We start from the raw sequence: 21,101 nt of genomic DNA on the forward strand, positions 1-21,101 counted from the left end.
AATTTTTCAGTTGTGAATAAAAAGGCAGGTTTCCAGATCTGTGGGAGCTTAAAATTACACACATGTGCATTGGCACATGTAACCTTATTAAATGTACACTTAAATTGTTATCCAAAAATTAGTTGTGAAAACTTCCTCCAAAGCCTTCTTACTCTTAATTGGATAAAAGGCAGCAGGACACTCACTGTCCAAGCAGAATTGCTTCTGTGGCAAAGGATTTGGCAATGTCTGTTATCTTTTTATTCCCAGTAGGCTTTGCATTCTCTACCAACTGAGTACAAAATGGAATTTTGAGACATTCCTCCCTGGGCTTCATAAACCATAAAGTTTTTATTCCAAGGAAGCTTTTGCTTTGTTCCCCAAAAGACATCACAGTACCAAAAGTTTTCAACCATATATTTGCCCCCATCTTTTAACTTCAGTGTTTTCTACCAAATTCAGATGCAGGGCTGCTGTCCTGATATCTCAGTACTATGATAACACAAAGAGGGCAAATGACAAATCTGTTGGTAGTGAATATTGCTGGAACTACTTTTTTTTTTACGAAATTCAAAAGGATGGCATAATTAGGGCTACCAGTCTCACCTGAAGACTGACACTAGCATGGGACTGTAATTTGTGCATGGAATAAGATGATCGATAGATTTAATTCAATATATTTTGCAAAGTTCTGGAATGCAAACACAGGTAGAAATGGAGTGCTTGTGATTACACACTGGCAAGCGGCTTGCAGTCAGTTTATGTGGCCTCTACATGCTGCTAAAGAGAAATCCCATTGGCTTGAGGAACCATCTGTGGAGTAGGCAATCTATAAATTTGTATCCCGAGTCTGGTATGGTTTTGCACAGGATTTGATGTGGCTTTTTGTCTTGTAGACTGCACAAACAGCAGAAGATGCTTTGCAGATAGTTGAACAGGTGACCAAAGAGAAGGAAGTCCTTCATAAAGAGAAGATGGATACTTTGACCTCACTGGAGGATTCCAGGCAGGCTAATCAGAAGCTGCAGAAGGAGGTAAGCAAACCCAAATCCTGGCTGTTTGGAAAAATGTGTGTCACTTGAAGCTGGAGAGCCTGGTTCTTAAATCTCTCCTGCAGATAGCTGGGTTTCCAAGGGTAGGGCAGGGAAATGTTTCTGAATAGTGCATCCAGTCACTGTGAGGTGGAAGGGGCCATAGCTCAGTGACAGAATGGGTGCTTTGTATGCGGGGGGTCCCAGGTCCAATGTCTGGCATTTCCATTTTAGAAAAGGGGTCATATAGCAGATGAGGAGGAAGAAGCCACTGCCATTCAGAGCAGACATTACTGGGTAGACTGCCCCCTGGTACAAGGCAGCTTCTTTGTTCTCAAATGACAAATGGCCAGAGCCCAGATTCTAGTAGCCTTTGGTAGAGGGAATGCCACTCACTGTCCCCTTTTCTTGCCCCAGTGTGCTGAACATTATAGAGAATGTGTATCTTCTGGTGGTACCTGTAAATAATTTTACCTCTCGGAACAAATGAAGCTGGTTTATTTAGAGTCAGACAGAGGTCTCCATTCTGTTTACTCTGAGTGGTGACAATTCTCCAAGAGGATGTTTCCCAGCCATGTCTGGTTCTGGACTCTGTGTATGCTTCAGTAGCATCCCCCTTGGAACAATGGACACATCTTCAAAGGTTTAAACAAAGTCTACCAAAGTCTACATCCTCAGTAGGAGTGTAATGATAAATTCTGAAATGCCAGGCATTCATCATGGTGACTCCCATAGTCACACCCCCAAGGAGAGACCAAAAATGCAGGCATACATGCACCCCCTTCCCCCAAGAGCAGCAGTTTACACTTATAGAACAGGTGTTTGCAGGGGGAGACATCAATTTGCAGGATATAGAGCTTTAAAGAATGAGCTTCTTGGCCAGAAGTGTTGCCCCTTATCCTGCGAGCATGATGTAGGAAACCCATAAAAAGGAAAGCAGTGCACAGCCTCTAGTTATTTTATTCACAATCTGATTTCCTCTAGTATTGTTAATTGGCCACAAGCAATACTTAAACTTGAAAGCCTCCCTATTGCTCGGTTCACTTTCTGGACTGAGGAGGGTGTGTCAGCTGCCCTGGCGCCCCAAAGACAATGACGTTGCTCCTGGACGGAAGAAAGCCCTGGAGCTGCATTTCCCCAGCCTGGCGTTCCCTGTTCCCTGCAGCAGCAGCAGCCATCAATGCTACTGGAGATCATAGAGCACTCAGGACCTTGATGTCATCTAATGCCAATGGTTGATTGCTAGATGGCTGAAAATTAAAATTAAAATCCAGCAGCTCTGTAATTCTTACAGAGCATCTGGAGATTATCTGTTACATAATAAAACACATTGCTGAGTGCATGTGAACAGACTAGGCTTACCAGCTGCTGGCAAGCTCTTACAGGGTAAATGAAACCGCCATAAATAAAGGCTGGGGGTCAGTTTCGACCAGAAACATCAGATTCATTGAAGATGATAGTCTCAGCACCGCCAGCTCAGGGCTTCTCTCTTTGGTTCCCTCTGTTTAAGGTACTGTAGCAGCTCACGGTAGAGGGTTTTCTTTTGTCTGGGCACACTGCACCTGTCACCTGCTGCTAAATGCGTAGGGATGTCAAATTAGGGTTGTCTACCTTCATTGTTGCTGCCAATTAATGTTTGATTAATACCTCTCCTTTGATGGGGCTCCTAAATCACATTAGGAAGTTTTATGGTAAAACTTCTTTGCAAGATTGTTTATCTAATTATAAGCTAGCTGGTTTGCCTTGTAGCTTATTAAGCTTAATACATTTTACTTTTGGAAGTTACTGAAAAGGAGTATACTGCCAATACTGTACTGAACCTGTTTTAAAGCAGACTCTGAGGTGTGTCACAACTTTTAAAAATGGAAAAGTAATAGAAATACCAATGCACTTTGGGGTGTAGCACCCTCTTATTTTCCGACAAATGTAGCTATATTAAAATGATTCCAAGCAGGCATTACTTACCTTAAATTTGGAAAGGTTCTCTCTGCAAGTCAGATTAAAACTATAATTCTTTTTTTTAAAATAATAATAAAAATGTCTTGCCTACTGCTACAGTCTCAGTCCAATAAATGTAATCCTCCAGCTGCTTTTAAAAGAAAGCAAAATAGATGAGAGCTCTCAACACTGTTCTCCCGTGCGTGACTCCACAGCCAGTCTTCTGTAGAGACCCTGATGGTTATGGAATGACCAGCAGATTATCATTTAGTGACTACATGAAAACAGCCCTTCTAAGTGATAGCAACCCCCCCCCAAGCCCTCCCTCAGGTAATTCATGACATGGAAAGAATAATGACCTTTAAACACCTCTTTAAAGCTTAAATGCTTACCTGTCTTTACTGGACTCTCCCTTTTTAATTTGTTTTGTTTTGTCCACTGATCAATTTTATTTGTGCAACAATGTTGTGTTGTGTACTTTACCTTGTTTTTATCTTGTTCTAAAGAAAATGATGGGGACGCGGGTGGCGCTGTGGGTTAAACCACAGAGCCTACGGCTTGCCGATCAGAAGGTCGGCGGTTTGAATCCCTGCGATGGGGTGAGCTCCCATTTTTCGGTCCCAGCTCCTGCCCACCTAGCAGTTCAAAAGCACGTTAAAGTGCAAGTAGATAAATAGGGACTGCTCCAGCGGGAAGGTAAACGGCATTTCCGTGCGCTGCTCTGGTTCGCCAGAAGCGGCTTAGTCATGCTGGCCACATGACCCGGAAGCTGTCTGCAGACAAACGCCGGCTCCCTTGGCCAGTAAAGCGAGATAAGTGCCGCAACCCCAGAGTCGCCCATGACTGGACCTAGCGGTCAGGGGTACCTTTACCTTTACCTTAAAGAAAATGATACTGTTTTTTGTATTTTTATTTTTCTGTAAACTACTTAGCAATTTTTACTATATTAAGCAGTATTAAAAATGGATAAAGAAATGAAAAGAAATGCCTCAGCCCCCTCGGTCCTTTCAGTCCCCCAAAATAGTAAGCCAAGTATCCTTCTTGTTTTCTTTTCTCTTCCAAGTTGGATGCCCTTAAAGGAAGTGCTCTAAAGAGCAAAGAAGAGCTGAACAAGTCTCAGGAGCTCCTCAAAACAGAGAACAAGAAAATGGAAGAGATGAGAAAAGAACTGTAAGTGTTTAACTCTCTTACTCTTTAGAAACTCTGTTTATGTGAGATCTGTTTATTATTCATGAAAACAAAATGTTTGTTCATGGTGTATGAGGGATGTTTTCAGTTGTTTAGAAAAAAAGTGGAGAAATTGTTGTGTATTAAATAAGATATTCTGTCAGCCGGGTAAAGTAATGTTATTGGGCAATTTGAAGAGTACAATTACAATCCACAGCCTGATTGGGTCCCGCCGGAAAGTTTGCATATTATTGGTTCCTGCTAAAATGTATCTTTTTCCTCTGTCCCAATGTGTCTATAAATAGAGCTTTCCCTACCCCCTATTCCCCAGTCTTGTCGTATCCCTTATAATAAAGAGCTGTTCACTAAGAAGTGTTGCTGGACTTATTGCTACCAGAACCCACGACACAACATACTGGTGACGAAGGTGGGATTGAATTAGGCCGTCTGAGGGTTGTCAACCCTAGCAACCTGATTCTGGCGACAAGACTCCCTGTGACTGACAGGACAGATCAGTCCACTAAGATGGCAGCGTCACGGTTCATGGAACCATTTCATTCCGGAGCAACTGAGGCGTGGGATGCTTACCTCGAGCGTTTTGAATTCAGCATGGCTGCAAAAGGGGTCACTGACGAGGATAAGAAGAAGGCGTTGTTCCTGAGTTGCTGCGGGGCAGAGACCTTTGAGTTGGCTCGGGCACTTCTGGCCCCCACAACACTGCGGGAGGCGTCGTTCGCGAGTATTACGGAACACCTCTCGAAACACCTTAATCCTACAGCATCTAAGATGACATGGCGCATCAAATTCCATAAGAGACAACAACGACCTGGAGAGACGGTAGCAGTTTTTCTCACAGAGTTAAGGAAGCTGGCGAGACACTGCAAGTTCGCCAACTTGGAAGAGGCCCTGCTGGATCGGTTTGTGTGCGGTCTTTGCAGCAGCAAGGGCCGCAGGTGGATTGCAGCAAAACAAGACATGGATCTCACGACAGCGCTCCGAGAGGCCATTGCGACAGAAAGCGCTGAGAGAGAGGAGCAAAACCCGGGCCAGCGAGCTGAAAAGAGAGCTGGAGAGTCAACCCACACCGTGGACGACCAGGATGTCAGCCCCAACCAAAGCCCGGTGTGGAGAATAGAGATGGTGCAACAGGAGAGCACAGCAAATAAAGATCGTCGGGGGGTATGCCCTGGCTGCGGCGGATCACATGAGAGAAGAAAGTGCCGGTTCCGAGAAGCAACGTGTCATGCTTGTGGGAAAACGGGGCACATAGCAAGGGTCTGCAAGTCGAGTGGCACGTCGGGGTCCGCGAAACCAAGAGGTCAGAGGACATCCACAGCGACGCACCAACTCGACGATTGCAACTACCTCACGCAAATCGAGGGCAAAACTGTGCCATTTCCAGCCCAAGGGAAACCAGCTGTGCGGGTCCTAATCGAAGGGAAGCCGTGTAACATGGAGGTGGATTCCGGATCCGGATTCTCCATAGTCTCGGAGGACACGGCCAGATCGTTATTCCCTAGAGGTAAGCTTCCGAGATTGGAGCCCTTCCCGGCTACTCTACAATCCTATTCCGCCGGCCGCATAGACATTATGGGTATGTGCGCAGTTAACGTACAGTTCCGCGAGAGGGAGGCCGTATTAAAGCTTGTGATCGCAAAAGGGAAGCGCACTAGTCTGCTGGGTACGGACTGGTTCCCGGCCTTAGGGTTGGGAATCTCAGGGCTCAACACGGTCCAGATAGCTTCCGAGACATTTGATACCCTGTACACGGAATTTGGGGAGCTATTTAATGGAGAGTTAGGATGTTATAAAGGGCCTCCAATTGACTTAGAACTGGACCCGGGGGTTGCGCCAATCCGCCTCAAACCCAGGCGGGTTCCATTTGCTCTACAGCCTAAAATAGAGACTGAATTGGAGAAGCTAATACAGCAAGGGGTGCTTTCACCAGTGGACTCTGCTAAATGGGAAACACCCATTGTCACACCCCTGAAGGCTAATGGGGAAATATGAATTTGTGCGGATTACAAATGTACGATTAATAGGGCCATCAGGGGCAACTCTTATCCAATTCCAGTAGTGTCCCAACTATTAGCGAAGCTGGCTGGGGGCAAGGTGTTTGCAAAGATTGACTTGGCACAGGCATACCAGCAGCTTCCAGTGACTCCAGCATCCGCAGAAATCCAGACAATTGTGACGCACAAGGGCGCCTTTAAGGTGAATAGGCTACAGTTTGGAGTCTGCGTGGCACCTGGCATATTTCAAAGTCTTATGGAGCGCCTGTTACGGGGCCTGCCAGGCGTCCTTCTGTATTTTGATGATGTGTTAATCGCGGGCAAGGATGCTCAAGAGCTACTGGGACGCATCCAGACAGTCCTATGCAAATTCAGGGATGCGGGGTTAAAACTAAAAAAAGAGAAATGTAGTTTTGGGGTAGCAGCTGTGAACTTCTTAGGGTACAGAATTGATGCTGCTGGCATCCACCCCATGGAAGACAAGGTTAAGGCTATTGCCGCAGCACTGACACCTAGTAACAAGGCTGAGCTGCAGTCCTTCTTGGGCCTCGTCAATTTCTATCACGCCTTTGTGCCACACAAGGCATCGATAGCCGAACCATTGCATCGGCTACTACAAAAGAAGTGTGCATGGCGTTGGGGGCAACCGCAACAGAGAGCTTTTGAAACGCTGCGGGGCGTGCTGTCAAAGGAAAGTACACTTGCCCACTACGATGCTGCTAAACCATTGGTGCTGGCGTGTGATGCCTCACAATATGGCGTGGGGGCTGTCTTGAGTCACAGGGAGGCGGACGGGTCGGAGCGTCCAATCTCATTCTATTCCAGAACCTTGAGCCCCACAGAGCGGAACTACGCCCAGATTGATAAGGAGGCACTGGCTATAGTCACAGGAATCAAGAAGTTCCATGACTACGTGTACGGCCGCCCTTTCACAATTCAAACGGACCACAAGCCTTTGCTGGGTCTGTTCAGCCCGCATAAACAAACGCCTCAAATTTTGTCTCCACGTATGCTCCGATGGTCCATCTTTTTGAATGGATTTCAATACGAACTGTGTCATGTGAAGGGTAAGCTGTTGTGCCATGCGGATGCGCTGAGTCGTCTACCACTACCTGGAGCAGCTGACGACGACCCAGCTCCGGCCGAGCACGTCATGATGATGGAGACACTTCCCGGGCCACCCGTGACTGCCGTCGAAATCGCTGCGAGAACAAAAAGGGACCCCGTCCTCGCCCATGTCCTTGTGTGGGTGGGGAGGGGATGGCCAAGTGGGACTCAGGAAGAGAAATTTAGACCTTTCATGGCAAGACAAAATGAGCTGTCCCTCCATAAGGGTTGCATATTGTGGGGCGATAGGGTGGTTATTCCAAGGTCTCTACAGAACGAGGTGTTAGACACATTACACATGGATCATCCGGGCATGGTTCGGATGAAATCGTTAGCCAGGTGCTATGTGTGGTGGCCAGGCATGGACAAGGACATTGAACAATGGGTGCGCACCTGTCGAGCGTGCCAGGAGGTGCACCCAGAAATGCCCAGGGCACCAGTGCATTGGTGGGAGCGGGCCAAGAACCCGTGGAGCCGGCTCCATGTAGATTTTGCAGGGCCGTATCAGGGAAAGGTGTTCTTAATCGTAGTAGACGCCTACTCGAAATGGCTGGAGGTCTCGATTGTTCCTAACATGTCCTCAGCTGCTGTAATCAGGGCCCTTCGCATTTTGTTTGCAACGCATGGGTTACCCGAGACCATTGTATCAGACAACGGGGTGGCTTTTGTGTCCCAAGAGTTCAGGGCATTCCTGGCCGATAACTTCATTAAAGGGGTAACTTCAGCTCCCTTTCATCCATCCTCGAACGGACAAGCCGAACGGATGGTGCGCACAGCCAAGGGTGCAATAGCACGCCTCTTGGAAGGGGATTGGTCTGCTCGCATTGCGAGGATGTTGTTCCTGCAGCACACAACACCGTGTGCATCTACAGGCAAGTCCCCAGCTGAGTTATTAATGGGGAGGAGGTTAGCCACAATCCTAGACTACGTCCACCCTGACAAGGTGCCGGGCCGCGATGCAAGAGAGCCACCGGCTGCCGAGGTTGATAGAACCCGATACCTGACAACAGAGGATTTGGTTTGGGTCCGGAACTATGCAAGGGGACCAGCATGGGTGCCGGGGGTGGTCACCCGACCCAGTGGGCCAGTGTCGTATTTTGTGACGTTAGAGGATGGCAGAGTAATGCGCCGCCACATTGACCAGCTAAGGCGCCGGGTTCCAAGCAGGGTAAGCCCGAGTGGGGAGGAGCCGCGCACAACTCTGCCGGCGTTTAGTGAATCGCAGCAGTCTGGCCAGGATGGCTCCCGGCCACAGGTGGTGGAGGGCTCAGAGTCAGGAAGCTGTGGGCTCAGAGAGTCAGGAAGCTGAGATCACCACTGATGAACCTAACCCGGTGACAACTAGTCAGCCTAGGGAGTCAGCTAGTGACACAGTTCCAGCTGAGGTACCCGATGTTATGGGGGAGAGAGGTCTGACCACGGATAGTCCAAGGAGTGACACACCGGGGGTTAGGCGATCCGGTAGGATTCGAAGACCTCCGCAACACTTGAAAGATTACGTGCATAGTATCAACTGGGTGCGGGGGAGTGTTGTGTATTAAATAAGATATTCTGTCAGCCGGGTAAAGTAATGTTATTGGGCAATTTGAAGAGTACAATTACAATCCACAGCCTGATTGGGTCCCGCCGGAAAGTTTGCATATTATTGGTTCCCGCTAAAATGTATCTTTTCCCTCTGTCCCAATGTGTCTATAAATAGAGCTTTCCCTACCCCCTATTCCCCAGTCTTGTCGTATCCCTTATAATAAAGAGCTGTTCACTAAGAAGTGTTGCTGGACTTATTGCTACCAGAACCCACGACACAACAGAAATTGTGTTGCGAGAACCATTCTTCCTTCTGAAACATGATGATAATGAAGAATGACTAATATCTTTATTTAAAAGCACAAACTTTTTTTGTTTTTAACGAGGGTCCACTTCATCAGATGCATGGTAGCAGTTCCTGCGTCAGGAGACAGAAGTCCACAAAAACTAACGTTGAGTCTTTAAAGTGCCACAAGACTCTTTAAAAAAGAGATAGTGGCAAAAGTTATGCAGTTATGGGTCACTGAAAGTTACTGGGCGATACCGATTGTTACTACAAATCATGTTATGTATACTGCTGTGTTTGTGTTAATTGATTTGAAACTATGCGTAGTTTGGCCACCTGGGGGCATGAGCACTTTTCAAATAGGGCCTATTCCTCTGTCCCCACATTGTGCACACACAAAGCTGATCTCTTTCTTTTTTTCATTGCTCTGCTTGTTATTAATCCTGATAACAGCATTACTGGTATTGCCTTAGACTTAGGGGAACAACCCCAAGCACAGATACCAGAGAATGTGGAATGCTTAATGCTAAGTGATAAGGGGTTTTGTTTGCAAAAAAAGCCTTTATTTTTAATTTCCAGCAGGGTGGTTATGATCTGTTTTATTTTGTGTGGGATTCCCCCCCCCCCTATTTTGCATGAGCAGAAACAAACATGTTGGTTTTTCACGACTAGCTGTGGGAGAGATGCAGGTTCAGCCAAGTTTGGCAGTCTCTGTGGGCAGAGAGAGAGGCAGGCTCTGTCACGCAAAGCATGGTATGGTTCAAATTCAACTCACAGTGGTCCCTCGTTTCTCTTTAAAACCAAGCCAACCCCATATTTGCATATTTGAGAAGCTATTTGATGGTGTTTCCAAACCAATTTATTTGCTCTCAGGAGACATGAAGAGGAGATACTATTTCTAGGGTTGTGTTTGGTTCAAAAACAGCCAGGAATGAATGCTGCTCTGGGTTTCAGAACAGAACAAGCGTGATTGAATCAGTCAGGGTTCAAAACTATATAGAAAAATGTTATTTAGATTTTATTGCAAGATGCTGAAGGCGGGAGATTACTATTGAGTTGATTGATGCCTGTCCTAGAATTATCCTTTATCTATGTGGTCAGATTTTTGGTAGAGGTGGAAAGAAACCCACGTCACATAATTCTCAGGAATGGACTTAGAGTGAGCTCCAGATTCTTCTTTTGCAGCAACCATGGATAGAACTTTCCCATGCTGAATGGCATATATCAGACCCTTGGATCGGAGGTTCTCCACTACCGTGTTAAAGCACCTCTAACTTCTCTACACAGAACTCTTTTGACGTGTTAATACATGCAAGAAGTATGTCTTTACAATTGCATGTTTCACACAGCTGAAAGTGCCAAGGAACTGAAACTGGCCTTGGCTCCCCACCCAGTGTTAAACATGCTTGCTACCACATAATGTTTGGAGTGACTCTCTGGGTTTTTGGGGGGGGGAAGGGGACACCTGTATCTGAATGCTGGTCTAGCCAAGCCAATCTTGGCCATACTGTGCTGGATTCATAACTAGTCTGGCTCAATAGAAGGCATGGGTTTCTCAAAATCAAGTAGTACCAGAGGAATTTCATTCCTTTTTTTTATAGAGTTACAAACTTGGTGGATCGGGGAAATGCTGTGGATGTAGTGTATCTTGATTTCAGTAAGGCTTTTGACAAAGTCCCTCATGATATTGTTGCAGAGAAGTTGGCAAAATGTGCACTGAAGGAAGTAGCTGTTAGGTAGATTTGCAGTGGGTTGACTGACAGAACCCAAAAAGTGCTCACTAATGGTTCCTCATCATTCTGGAAAAATGGGACAGGTGGGGTACCGCAGAGTTCCATCCTGGGCCCATTGTTGTTTCATGACTTAAATGAAGAAATTGAGAGGATGTTCATCAAATTTGCAGATGACACCAAACTGGGAGGTGCAGCTAATGCCAGGGAAGACAGAATCAGGATTCAAGATGACCTTAAAATGTTGAAGAACTGGACCCAAACTAACAGAATGTATTTCAGTAGAGACAAATGTAAGGTTCTGCACTTGGGCAGGAACAACCACAAATATAAGATGGGGTACACCTAGCTTACTACCGGTAGTATTACATGTGAAAAGGATCTAGGGGTCTTAGTAGACCACAAGCTTCACATGAGTCAACAGTGTGATGCAGCAGCAAAAGGGCTTAACAGAAGTCTCGTGTCCTGATCAAGAAAAGTAATCGCCCCACTTTATCAGACCACACCTGGAGTCCTGTGTCCAGTTCTGGGCACCGCAATTTAAGAAGGATATTGAGATACTGGAACATGGAGGGCAACCAAGATGATGAAAGGTCTGAAAACCAAGCCTTAGGAGGAGCAGTTGAAGAGCCTGGAAAAGAGAAGACTGAGAGGAGATCTGATGGGCATCTTCAAATATCTAAAGGACTGTTACATGGAAGATGGAGCAAACTTGTTTTCTCCTGCTCTGGAGGGTAGGACCACACCAATGGATTCAAGTTACAAGGAAGAAGATTCTGACTCAACAGTAGGAAGAACTCTTTGACAAAAAGAGCTGTTTGACAGTGGAATGGATTCTTCCACCTTCTGAGGATTTTTAAGCAGAGGTTGGATGCCAATCTTTCATGGGTGCTTTGGTTGAAATTCATGCATTGCAGGGGATTGGACTAGATGACCCTTAGGGTCCCTTCCAACTCTACAATTCTATTATTCTTTCTCCAGAAATGTCTATTATTGCGCCTCATTCTTACTCTCCAGCAATCCAAGCATCACTCAAGACCACTTACAGAACAAGTGCATGGTTGCTTTTTGAGGTGACAAACGAAAACAGCTAGAAAACACTTAGATGTTGGAACTCCTAATGCAGATGATCTCGGGGCTCTTCAGTGTTGCTTACTCCAATCGTTCACCATCAAACATTTTGAATTTGAGCTGGGTGGCTGAGTCTTTTGGTTATGACCCCTCTGTGGATGGAAATTGACCCAGGAGCACACTAAATGGTGTGCTGCTTGGACTGTGCTTATTCTTGATTCTTCCTGCACTGCTTCTCTCTAGTTCAGTGGTTCCCAATTAGCTAATTACTGAGGACCCCCTGCTTTAGAATTTTTTTGGTAACTATGGTAGTTACCTCTGCAAAGCAATTTTTTGAACAAAATATGAGGTCTCCCCTAATAAGCAAAGGATTTTAGGTATATACTAAGAAAACCCCAACAACAACAACCCTAGGGCTGGGCACCTTCATCACGTGGTTTGAGCTGGAAGGGAAGGCAGCCAGTGAAGATGCCTGTCTTCTGTGGCTGCTGCTGCTTTCCTGCTGACTGAGAAAAGCTGCTCCGCCTCAGTGCCAGGGGAAGGTAGTGCTACTGTGCCTTGAAGTGAGGGCAATCAGCTGCCCTGTTCTCCGCCAGCTCAGATCAGCAGCGTTATTGGCTGAGATCATCATGCAATATCGGCAGTGCCTTGAAATTGGCTGCCCTGCACTCATATTTCTGTGTATTGCCAAGTCAAAATCGTTATCGCGGTGTGATTTCAAAACCAATTTTGGCCAATATATTGAAAAATTGCACAGTGCTAAAACAGACCATAAAAATTGTGATATTACCATGCAAAAGTGACAAAAATGTAGTTCAGGGGGATGCAAGCGATGGGGCTGTGGACTCCCTGGGTGCGTTCCGTGGACCTCCAGGGGGCCCTGGACCCCTAATTGGAAACCACTGCTCTAGTTGTTTGCCACTAGGGAATGATTAGCAAGCAAGCAGTGTAGTAGTGCAAGCCATACATGTTCTCATGTACATGCAGAGGGCAATTTGTGGGCTCTTGCTTCCTACCCTCCAAGGTACCTGGTTGATCTTGTAACACAACTGACTTAGTTTATTTTATTTTAATCTCCCTCTTTCTTCTGGATGGCTGTGGAATGTTTGCCATTCACAAGCAGAAGAGAGAGAAGCAAAAAGCTGGGAGGGGGGTAGAGTTAGGAGTGGGGAGTAGAAAGCACTGAAAACCCACCAAAATCAGCCCTAAAATAAGTCTGGACAATAACATAGCTGCCACTTTGTGAGTTGTCTTTATATATAACATAAACCTTATTGCATATTTCACCCTGTACCTATTGCGCGGTTGTTGAGTGGGGTTTTAATTAGAAACTAATTGCTGCAACATCTGGGGTCTGGTTGTGTGTGCGTGTTGTTGTTGTTGGAGGGGGGGGATTGTGGCAGTCTGCTGCCTGAACTCTTCTTCAGTCTCTCTCATCTCACACCATTCATGAGAGAAGTATCTTAACACGGTTATACTTGACCCAGCCCACTTACCACTATGATAAATGTGTGTATTTGCTTGTTTCAAAGGGCATGGAAAGTAATTCATTTTAAAAGAAGTGATTCCACGCCTAGCACCCACTGGCTTACTTTTGAAGATCGATGCTGGACAGAGGAGGGCATTTGGGATGTGGGTTGTCACCTTATTAAATATCTCATCAAGCATGAGATTTTCTCTCCCTTCCTTTTTTTTGCAAGCTGCAAAGCTGATTTCTCTCCCACTGTTCCCCTCCCTTGCCCTTCTTGTTCCTATGGTAACCATGTGCTCTCTGTCTTCACAGAGAAGTACTAAAGCTGGTGGAGGCTGAGAAGTCCCAGCAGCTTGCTGTCTTGCAAGAAGAGAACATTAAACTTGCTGAGGAGCTTGGCAAAGGGGAAGTCACCAGTCACCAGAAGGTATGTCCTTTCACATTGGCTTTCCAGAGGTGGAGTTTGCTGTAAGCGAGTTTTTAAGAGCTAGCCATGCGCTTCCATTTGTGTGTGTGTGTGTGTGAGAGAGAGAGAGAGGGGGGGGGGATTTTGGCACATGCTGATGATTGAGGGAATTTGTCTTTCAGGGTATAAATGTGCCAGGAGAACAGCAGCAGCAGCAACAAGGCAATGAGAACTTAAAATGAATTCAGTGTTTCTTGTGGTGTGATCTCTTGTGGGTGGCTGCAGCCAGCAAAAGTCCACCCTGACAGCAAAGCCAGTCTATCTCCAAGGTGCTACATTTGTAGCTCTTCCATTGGGTGGGTTTGAAAGTATTTGAACATAATATCTTCAAAGATATCCAAGAAAGTGGGGAAATTGCATAATGCCCAACAAATCCTTTGCAGGAGAGAGGAGGTTTGATGGAAAGAAGAGTTGATTGTTAGCAAGGGCCTACATCTATTAGCTTTAGAGATTGGTCAGTCTTTCTGCCAGTGGCTTTCCTGACATTAATATCTCTATAATGGGGTTTTCATCACAGTGAGCTTCTGAAGCTGCTTGCTGGACCGTCCCCCCCAACCAACAACACACCCCAGCACTAATTTGTATAAGGGATGTTTGAGCAAGTGAGCAAAACTGTTTTTGAGTATTGGAAAGCTGTGTGTGATGATTTTGAATTGGAATATGTGTAAATGAGATTCATTGTGCTTGCTGTGAGATTTGCTTGGGATAGATGTGTGGTCATTTAGTAGCTGTATAAAATCTACTTCATACCACATATTAACATAGACATATAGCATGGGCCTTTAATGCACAATCTCTGTTGAAATGACTGGGAGTTGGCCAGGATCACACACTTGGTGCAGCTGACTCAAGGGATCTGTGTTCTGCTTCAGCCTTTGACATCACACGCAAGCAAGCAACTTTCGGCTAACTTCTAAGTCAGGGATCTAAGAAAAACTCTGTAATGGCCCCAACTCCTTAGAGAGCATATTATGTTCACACAATCTGTCGTCATCTTTTCATCCTTCTCCTCATTGGGTTGTAAGTGTATTCATTGCAAAGGTAACAAGACAATCCAAAACCTGTAGTCAGAACCAAGTATCTGGGTACATCTACTTTATATCTTTCTAATTTTGCCGCCATGCATCATGTTTTGAAGTAATTTGCAATCATTATATTTTGATTGGGGTTAGGGTTTTTGTGCAAGAGGAATGAGTAGGAGACAAGCATGGATTCTTCTCCAAGCTTTTATTTGCAAATATGAGGACTAGGAACTTGGTTATTCAAAAGAGAAGCAGGTGTCCTTCTCAGCAACCTTGGGCTATGCAGAATGCCCAAGCTATGTCATGAGTATCGCTTTGGGCTTGAAAACTATATCAGCAGGAGTTGGGAAGCTGAGAAGAAACTGGGACACGGAGGAGGCAGAGAGCCCGGGCATTACATTTCAGCCTCTTACAGCAATTCTTGTCCTTTTGTCTCTTGGGAGAACTTGCAGGGGTCCCTGGACTAATTAATGTGAACTAAAATAGTATGTAGACCTTATTGCAAGCACAGGCTCCGGTGCTGGACGTGTACCAACAAAGCACTCTGGATATGGCTCGCAGACATACATTTTTTTAAAAATTGAATTTTAAATTTGATTTGTAAGCAGCTTAAATTTGTTGGATAAAGAGGGGTCACTAATAATGGGTGTCTGCTCAAGGCATGGTAATCATGGAGTTAAATAAAGCCTAGTGTAGCTAATTAGCCCAGATCAGCCACTTCTGCAAGGCATCCCAATGCTGTCTTTCGATAAATGAGCACCCCCACCCCAGCAAAAGCGAGTAGCTTACAGAGTTGGTGTGTAAGGAATGCTGAAGTGGAGGCACACTAAATTTACCTCTCTAACTTCTTAAAATTCAAAACCACACCAGGAAGCACAATTTGCCAGTCCCTTCTCCTGCATAGGCCCTCTTGCAAGAAAACGGAGTTGCTCACCTACCTGCGTTTCAGCTGCCCCCATTACTTTTTTTTTTAAAAAAGAAATTTATTGGTATTTCCATACAAATCAAACAGACCAAAGAAAATACAAACATACTACAAAATACAAAAACAGACAAAAAAATAAACAAAAATAACAGATACATACCTAACAACCCACAGGAACACAGGATCACACCATTCTATTATTTGGAATCTTACTTCAAATCATTCTTAGGGGGACTTCCCCCGTTCTCCCCTTCTGCATTCATTTCTAATTTACTTTAGTGACTTTGTAACTAATTTCACCAATCATTCATCATTATTCTTAATCTTCAAATAAACCTCTAATATCCGTTAACTTATTTAAATCAAATACAACACAATATTTCCAATCTTAACTTCTTATATCTTTTTTTCTCTTAACTCAATAAAACTATTGCTCTTGTTTATTCTAATTCCTACCTTAAGAAAATAATTTTTATCATCCGAACTTTATCATAAAAAAGAAACCTAGAAAATTCCTTCCTTCTCCAAGTCACATATCTCCCTCTGAGGTCGGGTGCCATGGTTAGCCGTCCTAATAGATCTTATAAATTCTCTTACCCCACCCCCCTCCTCACCATCTTCCCTCCTCTCATCACAAACTCCCGCCAGTCTTCCCCCCAGCATTTTCCCAGTCCAAATCTTCCTTCCCAAATGTCACATTGTCTTTGTTCCAGAATGTCACCTTCCCCTTGATACATAGAAACCCAAACCTTGCAATCAAGTGTCTTTGCTGAGCTCTTATCAGCTACTTGTACTTTGTTTCCAAATGTCTTTCGTCCAGTCTTCAAATCAGATTTCAAATCTCCGAGTTTATAGTCCTGCATTTCTGGGCTCCCATCCCAGAAAGCCGTTTTAATGTCACTGTCGCCAACCTCCGATCTCTCACATCGATGAGGCTTCTCTTCTTTAAATGCATATATTTTCTCTTCTTCGAATGAAGACTCTGGAGAACAATCCTCTCTAATTGCGAATAAATCTTTAAGACTTCTCCTTGTTCCTCAGCCAAGTTTTTAACAGCATTTTGAATTCCAGAAAATGTTCCAATGACATTCTGTTGCAAAAGTTCTAATCACTGTAAAATTCTTTCCTCCATTGCCAGATCTGGGAGGACCGTGAGAACCAGATATGAGTTAACAGGGGTGAACAGGAAATAACAAAGTTTCAGTACTTTTCCATTTTCATTCACAGTTCAGCCGCCATTTCCCCCCTTCCTCAGAGGGTAGATTTTCTTACACTTTAATACTTTATCCATCGGAAGAAAACATACTCAAACTTCACCCCCCAAAAAAGGGTTTTTAAACAGTCAGAATGGTCAGAATCAGAATCAGCAGAAACTTCAAAACAGTTCAAAATAGCAATAGCCAAATCCGGTGTCACTTTCGATCTTAGCGCAAAGGAGAGAGACGGACTTCCTGTTTTACATCCCTCTCCATAAGCCAATTCCTTTTTCTTTAAGTCCAAATTAGTCCAAATTAGTTAGTTACTTACGGATTTCTTCTTTTGTAGCCAATTGCAGAAGCACGGAGTGCTCACAGCTGGCAGCGGCTGCCGCTAGTTTCTCCGGTTGGGGGACAACTTCCTCAGCCCAGCGCCGGCGCCAGTTCACTCGCGCCTCCCTTTTACAAGGGAGGCTCGAGAACTGGACGGCACCAAACGGGCCCGCTGGAAGACCCAAGCCACGGGACGCTCTTCCCGTGGTTTCGGAGCCCGCTGCGCGGTTGCGGAGCTCCTGACCCCCGGAGAAACCGGAGCCGTCTCGGAACCAAGATGACTCCCGACCGCCAGCTATGGCGCTCACGCCGGAAGTCCTCAGCTGCCCCCATTACGTGCAATGCTTCAGAAGGGGCTTCCAGGTGGGTGGGTGACTGGGTGTTGTAGGATTGGGTGGAAATTGGTTAAGAGAAAGAGCTTGACCCAAAGTTAAATCTGGTCCAAGGACTTTCTGCCTCTTCTTCACCTTCCCTTGCTGCATATGACAGTTGTTAGCACAGAAGTCCTAGAGTAAAGAAATCTGGTAACAATATAAATTCTGGACAGTATCTGTTAGTGAATCTGTGTATGCATGAGGCATTTTGCAGATTTGATTGATATTGTTTCATTAGTGTTTTATATTTACATCTATAGTTTGTATGCTTGGGAAGGGGAAATGTGGGTGTTCTCTTCATGGCTGCTTAATTAATTAGCTGCTTTGTAATTAATTAAAGGATATTCAATCGTATATTAGACCCTTACCTTGGGGAATTTTTTCTGACTTGCAGTATTTCAAATCTTTGTGTAGCAGCGCTTAATTTAAAATTAGGAAGTTTTATTACTTAAAAAAATTAATCCACCAGTGTGGTGTAGTGGTTAAGAACAGTAGACTCGTAATCTGGTGAACCGGGTTCGCGTCTCCGCTCCTCCACATGCAGCTGCTGGGTGACCTTGGGCTAGTCACACTTCTTTGAAGTCTCTCAGCCCCACTCGCCTCACAGAGTGTTTGTCGTGAGGGAGGAAGGGAAAGGAGAACGTTAGCCGCTTTGAGACTCCTTCGGGTAGTGATAAAGCGGGATATCAAATCCAAACTTCTCCTATGTATTTTTTGCTGAAGGAATTTCCCATAACCCATTTGGTCCTGCTGGGGGTAGCATATGGAAATTTTGTCTGTTGATGCTAAGGCATTGTTTCACGTGGGGGGGCAGGGAGAAGGGCTACTGCCAGAAATTCTCAGCAAGACCCAAAGGTCTTTTCTTGGATATATAAAAAATAAGTTGCAAAAGAAGTATGGCATATTCAGAGTTTTTGTGGTGGTTATTTATATCACATAATATGTAGAGATGTGGTGTTCCTAAGTAGTAAGTGCATGTAGTCTGGCTGCGCCATTTGGGTGGGAGAGGGAGTTGATACTTTCTCATCAAACACTCTGTACAGCAGACCTGTTTCTCCATGAATACTGACCCAGCTCTAGGGCCTTATAAGGATTTTCTGACTCCATGGTGAGGTTAAACTGGCAGATTATTATTATTATAGTTAGTAATTTATTAATATTCTTCTGCACAAGTGCATCAAAGCAATGTACAGCAGAAAGAGGAAAACAAATACATGTGTTGTTGTTTTTTAATCAAAAGAATACAAAATAGACACCCATGGCAGAGAACCGTTCATCCAGCTGGGAAAACCCATTGGAACAATTGTCTTCAGAAGGTGCAGAGGGGGTGCCTGTCATCTCACAACATTCCTCAATTCTGAGGAAGTCTGCTGTCCAGAGGAGATCTCTCAGGGCTCTCCATGACAGGCTATTGCCAAAGATGCCCCTTGAAGTCGATTGGGGTGGGGACATGGCAGTGGTGGGTGGAGCAACAAATGTGAATTTTACCTTTTAGCAGTAGGTTATATCTCCGCAGCTTGTAGGAAGGAGATTTCATGGGCTGCCCTTGTTTACCTCCGGTTTAAGCCCTTGTGTCCTGCATCCTTGAGAACAAAGGCACTTTCCCTTCCAAATTCTTCTCCTTCCACCTCTGGAGTTTCAGTTTCTCTTGCCTCTACAGCAAGCCTTCAAATTGAGAGCAAAAGCATGTGCAGCCTGCCTGTGCGGGGGAGGCAGAGGAGCTGTCCTCTGAAGCTGTCACTGAAAATAGCTATATTAGACTTCAAGCACATTCTCGGCACAATATGATGTCTGTTCTAGGCCAAACCTCCCATGGTTTGCACTTTCCTTCTCTCTCTTGTGGTCTAAAAAAAAAGAGCACCAACTTCTCTTGGGAACTGAGGGCCAAAGCTCAGAGCTGAGAGACATGGAGGGGAATGGCTATAGCTAGGGAGATCTGGGGGCCGGGGGGGTGTGATCTGGCTGGTTGCTGTTGTGGGATTAAAAGGGGCAGAGGAGGACTCTCCTGTCGGGATTCAACAAATCCCTATGGTCAATGAGAGCATGTGAAGAGGGGAGAAAGAGTTGGGGAAGAGGCCTCATGCGCCTGCTGAAAATAACCAATTTCTGTGAAAATGGCTTAAGTTGCAGAGGATTCCCCTGCCCCCCCCTTTTCCCACCTCTGGAAAGAAGACAATCTGCAAATTAGGGAAAGTTGCAGGATGTTTGAATTAGAAGATAGCACTGTTTGATTCTTAAATGGTAAATGACCGTTTTTCTCTTTCAGCTGGACGAAGAAAGATCTGTCCTTAATAACCAGTTGCTAGAGATGAAAAAGAGGTAAGCTTTCTCACAGGGGGGTGGTGTTTGGGTGTGTGTACCTACAGACAATTAGGAAAAAATAGGACTAAATAAACCCACAGTGAAGCTGTTTGATTCCATCTACCCTTCTTTAGTTGAAATAACCCAGGACTGCACACTTCAGCTGTTGAAAATGCATGTGGAATACTAAATACTTGCAAACAGCTTCATCCTTCTCATCACTAAAATTTGTCTGAAAAGGCTTGACCTTAAGAAGCATTCAATATTGCTTAATCTAGCATGTGCCATACTCGGTTAGATGTTCCCTTCTATTCTCTGCATTTCAGCACCTAGATAATTGTGCCATTTTTAGCACTAGAGTATTGAATCGCTTTAACAGATCTGGAAAATGCGCATAGCCTCCCCATGGATCAGCTCTGAAATTCTTCATGAAGTGGTTTTGTCAAAATATTGCTAAACTCTACACTCCACTGCAGGCTCACAACTCTCTAACAGTTTGACTTTAAACCCCCAACCCAATGGCACATTTGTCCATTGCCTCTTTAGACAGACAAATGCCAACAACTTGTAAAGCTGGGAGTGAAACATCTTAACATTGACATTTTAACACCTTCAGGGGATAACTAATTTAGAAAAAAAGCATCCTGGCAAACATAAATATTCTGGGTTAGTGGTGCTTTCCTTTTTCAGCTTATGCTATGCAGTTAACCCTCCCAGTATCCAGCAATTACACTGGTGGAATTCAGTATTGTAACAGAAAAATATCAAATTTACTGGAATAGAAATATGAATGAGTTTTATTTCTGAAGTATGCTTACAGGGTGCCTTGTAGTGTATATAACCTTGTAGTGATTGAGACAGTTAAATTAACCAGAGACTTTCCAAACAGTTCATTTTCATGGCTCGGGAATTAGCAGTAGGTTTTCTGTCTAACCTCTCAGGTTTTGTGATGCAAAAACAAGAGATCTTTGGTCGGTTGACATAGAGAGAACTCATGGAGTGAGCAGTCTTGCCCATCACCCTTTCACCCACAATAATTCTTCTTCTCCTGCCCCCAAAATTGTCTTTGTGAAAGTAGGTATTAGGTAGGTATTTCCAACCTGGTGCCCTCTGGATATTGTGGACTGCAACTTCCATCTGCCCCAGCCAAGGGTTGGAGATTATGGCA

The 21,101-nt window shown here is 44.9% G+C and overlaps 1 protein-coding gene across 9 annotated transcripts in view; it reads left to right on the forward strand.

The window, feature by feature from the left end:
- CLIP1 (CAP-Gly domain containing linker protein 1) overlaps window positions 1-21,101 on the forward strand; it is a 111,919-nt gene that overhangs the window by 74,655 nt on the left and 16,163 nt on the right. For all 9 annotated transcript variants that reach the window (XM_033174213.1, XM_033174216.1, XM_033174212.1 and 6 more), the window contains 4 exons: window positions 876-1,013; window positions 4,012-4,118; window positions 13,629-13,743; window positions 19,899-19,951. In XM_033174213.1, the coding sequence (XP_033030104.1) occupies window positions 876-1,013; window positions 4,012-4,118; window positions 13,629-13,743; window positions 19,899-19,951 (413 nt within the window). The remainder of the gene's footprint in view (window positions 1-875; window positions 1,014-4,011; window positions 4,119-13,628; window positions 13,744-19,898; window positions 19,952-21,101) is intronic.

Source organism: Lacerta agilis, chromosome 17, assembly GCF_009819535.1.
Source record: "Lacerta agilis isolate rLacAgi1 chromosome 17, rLacAgi1.pri, whole genome shotgun sequence".
In the NCBI taxonomy this organism is placed as follows: domain Eukaryota; kingdom Metazoa; phylum Chordata; class Lepidosauria; order Squamata; family Lacertidae; genus Lacerta; species Lacerta agilis.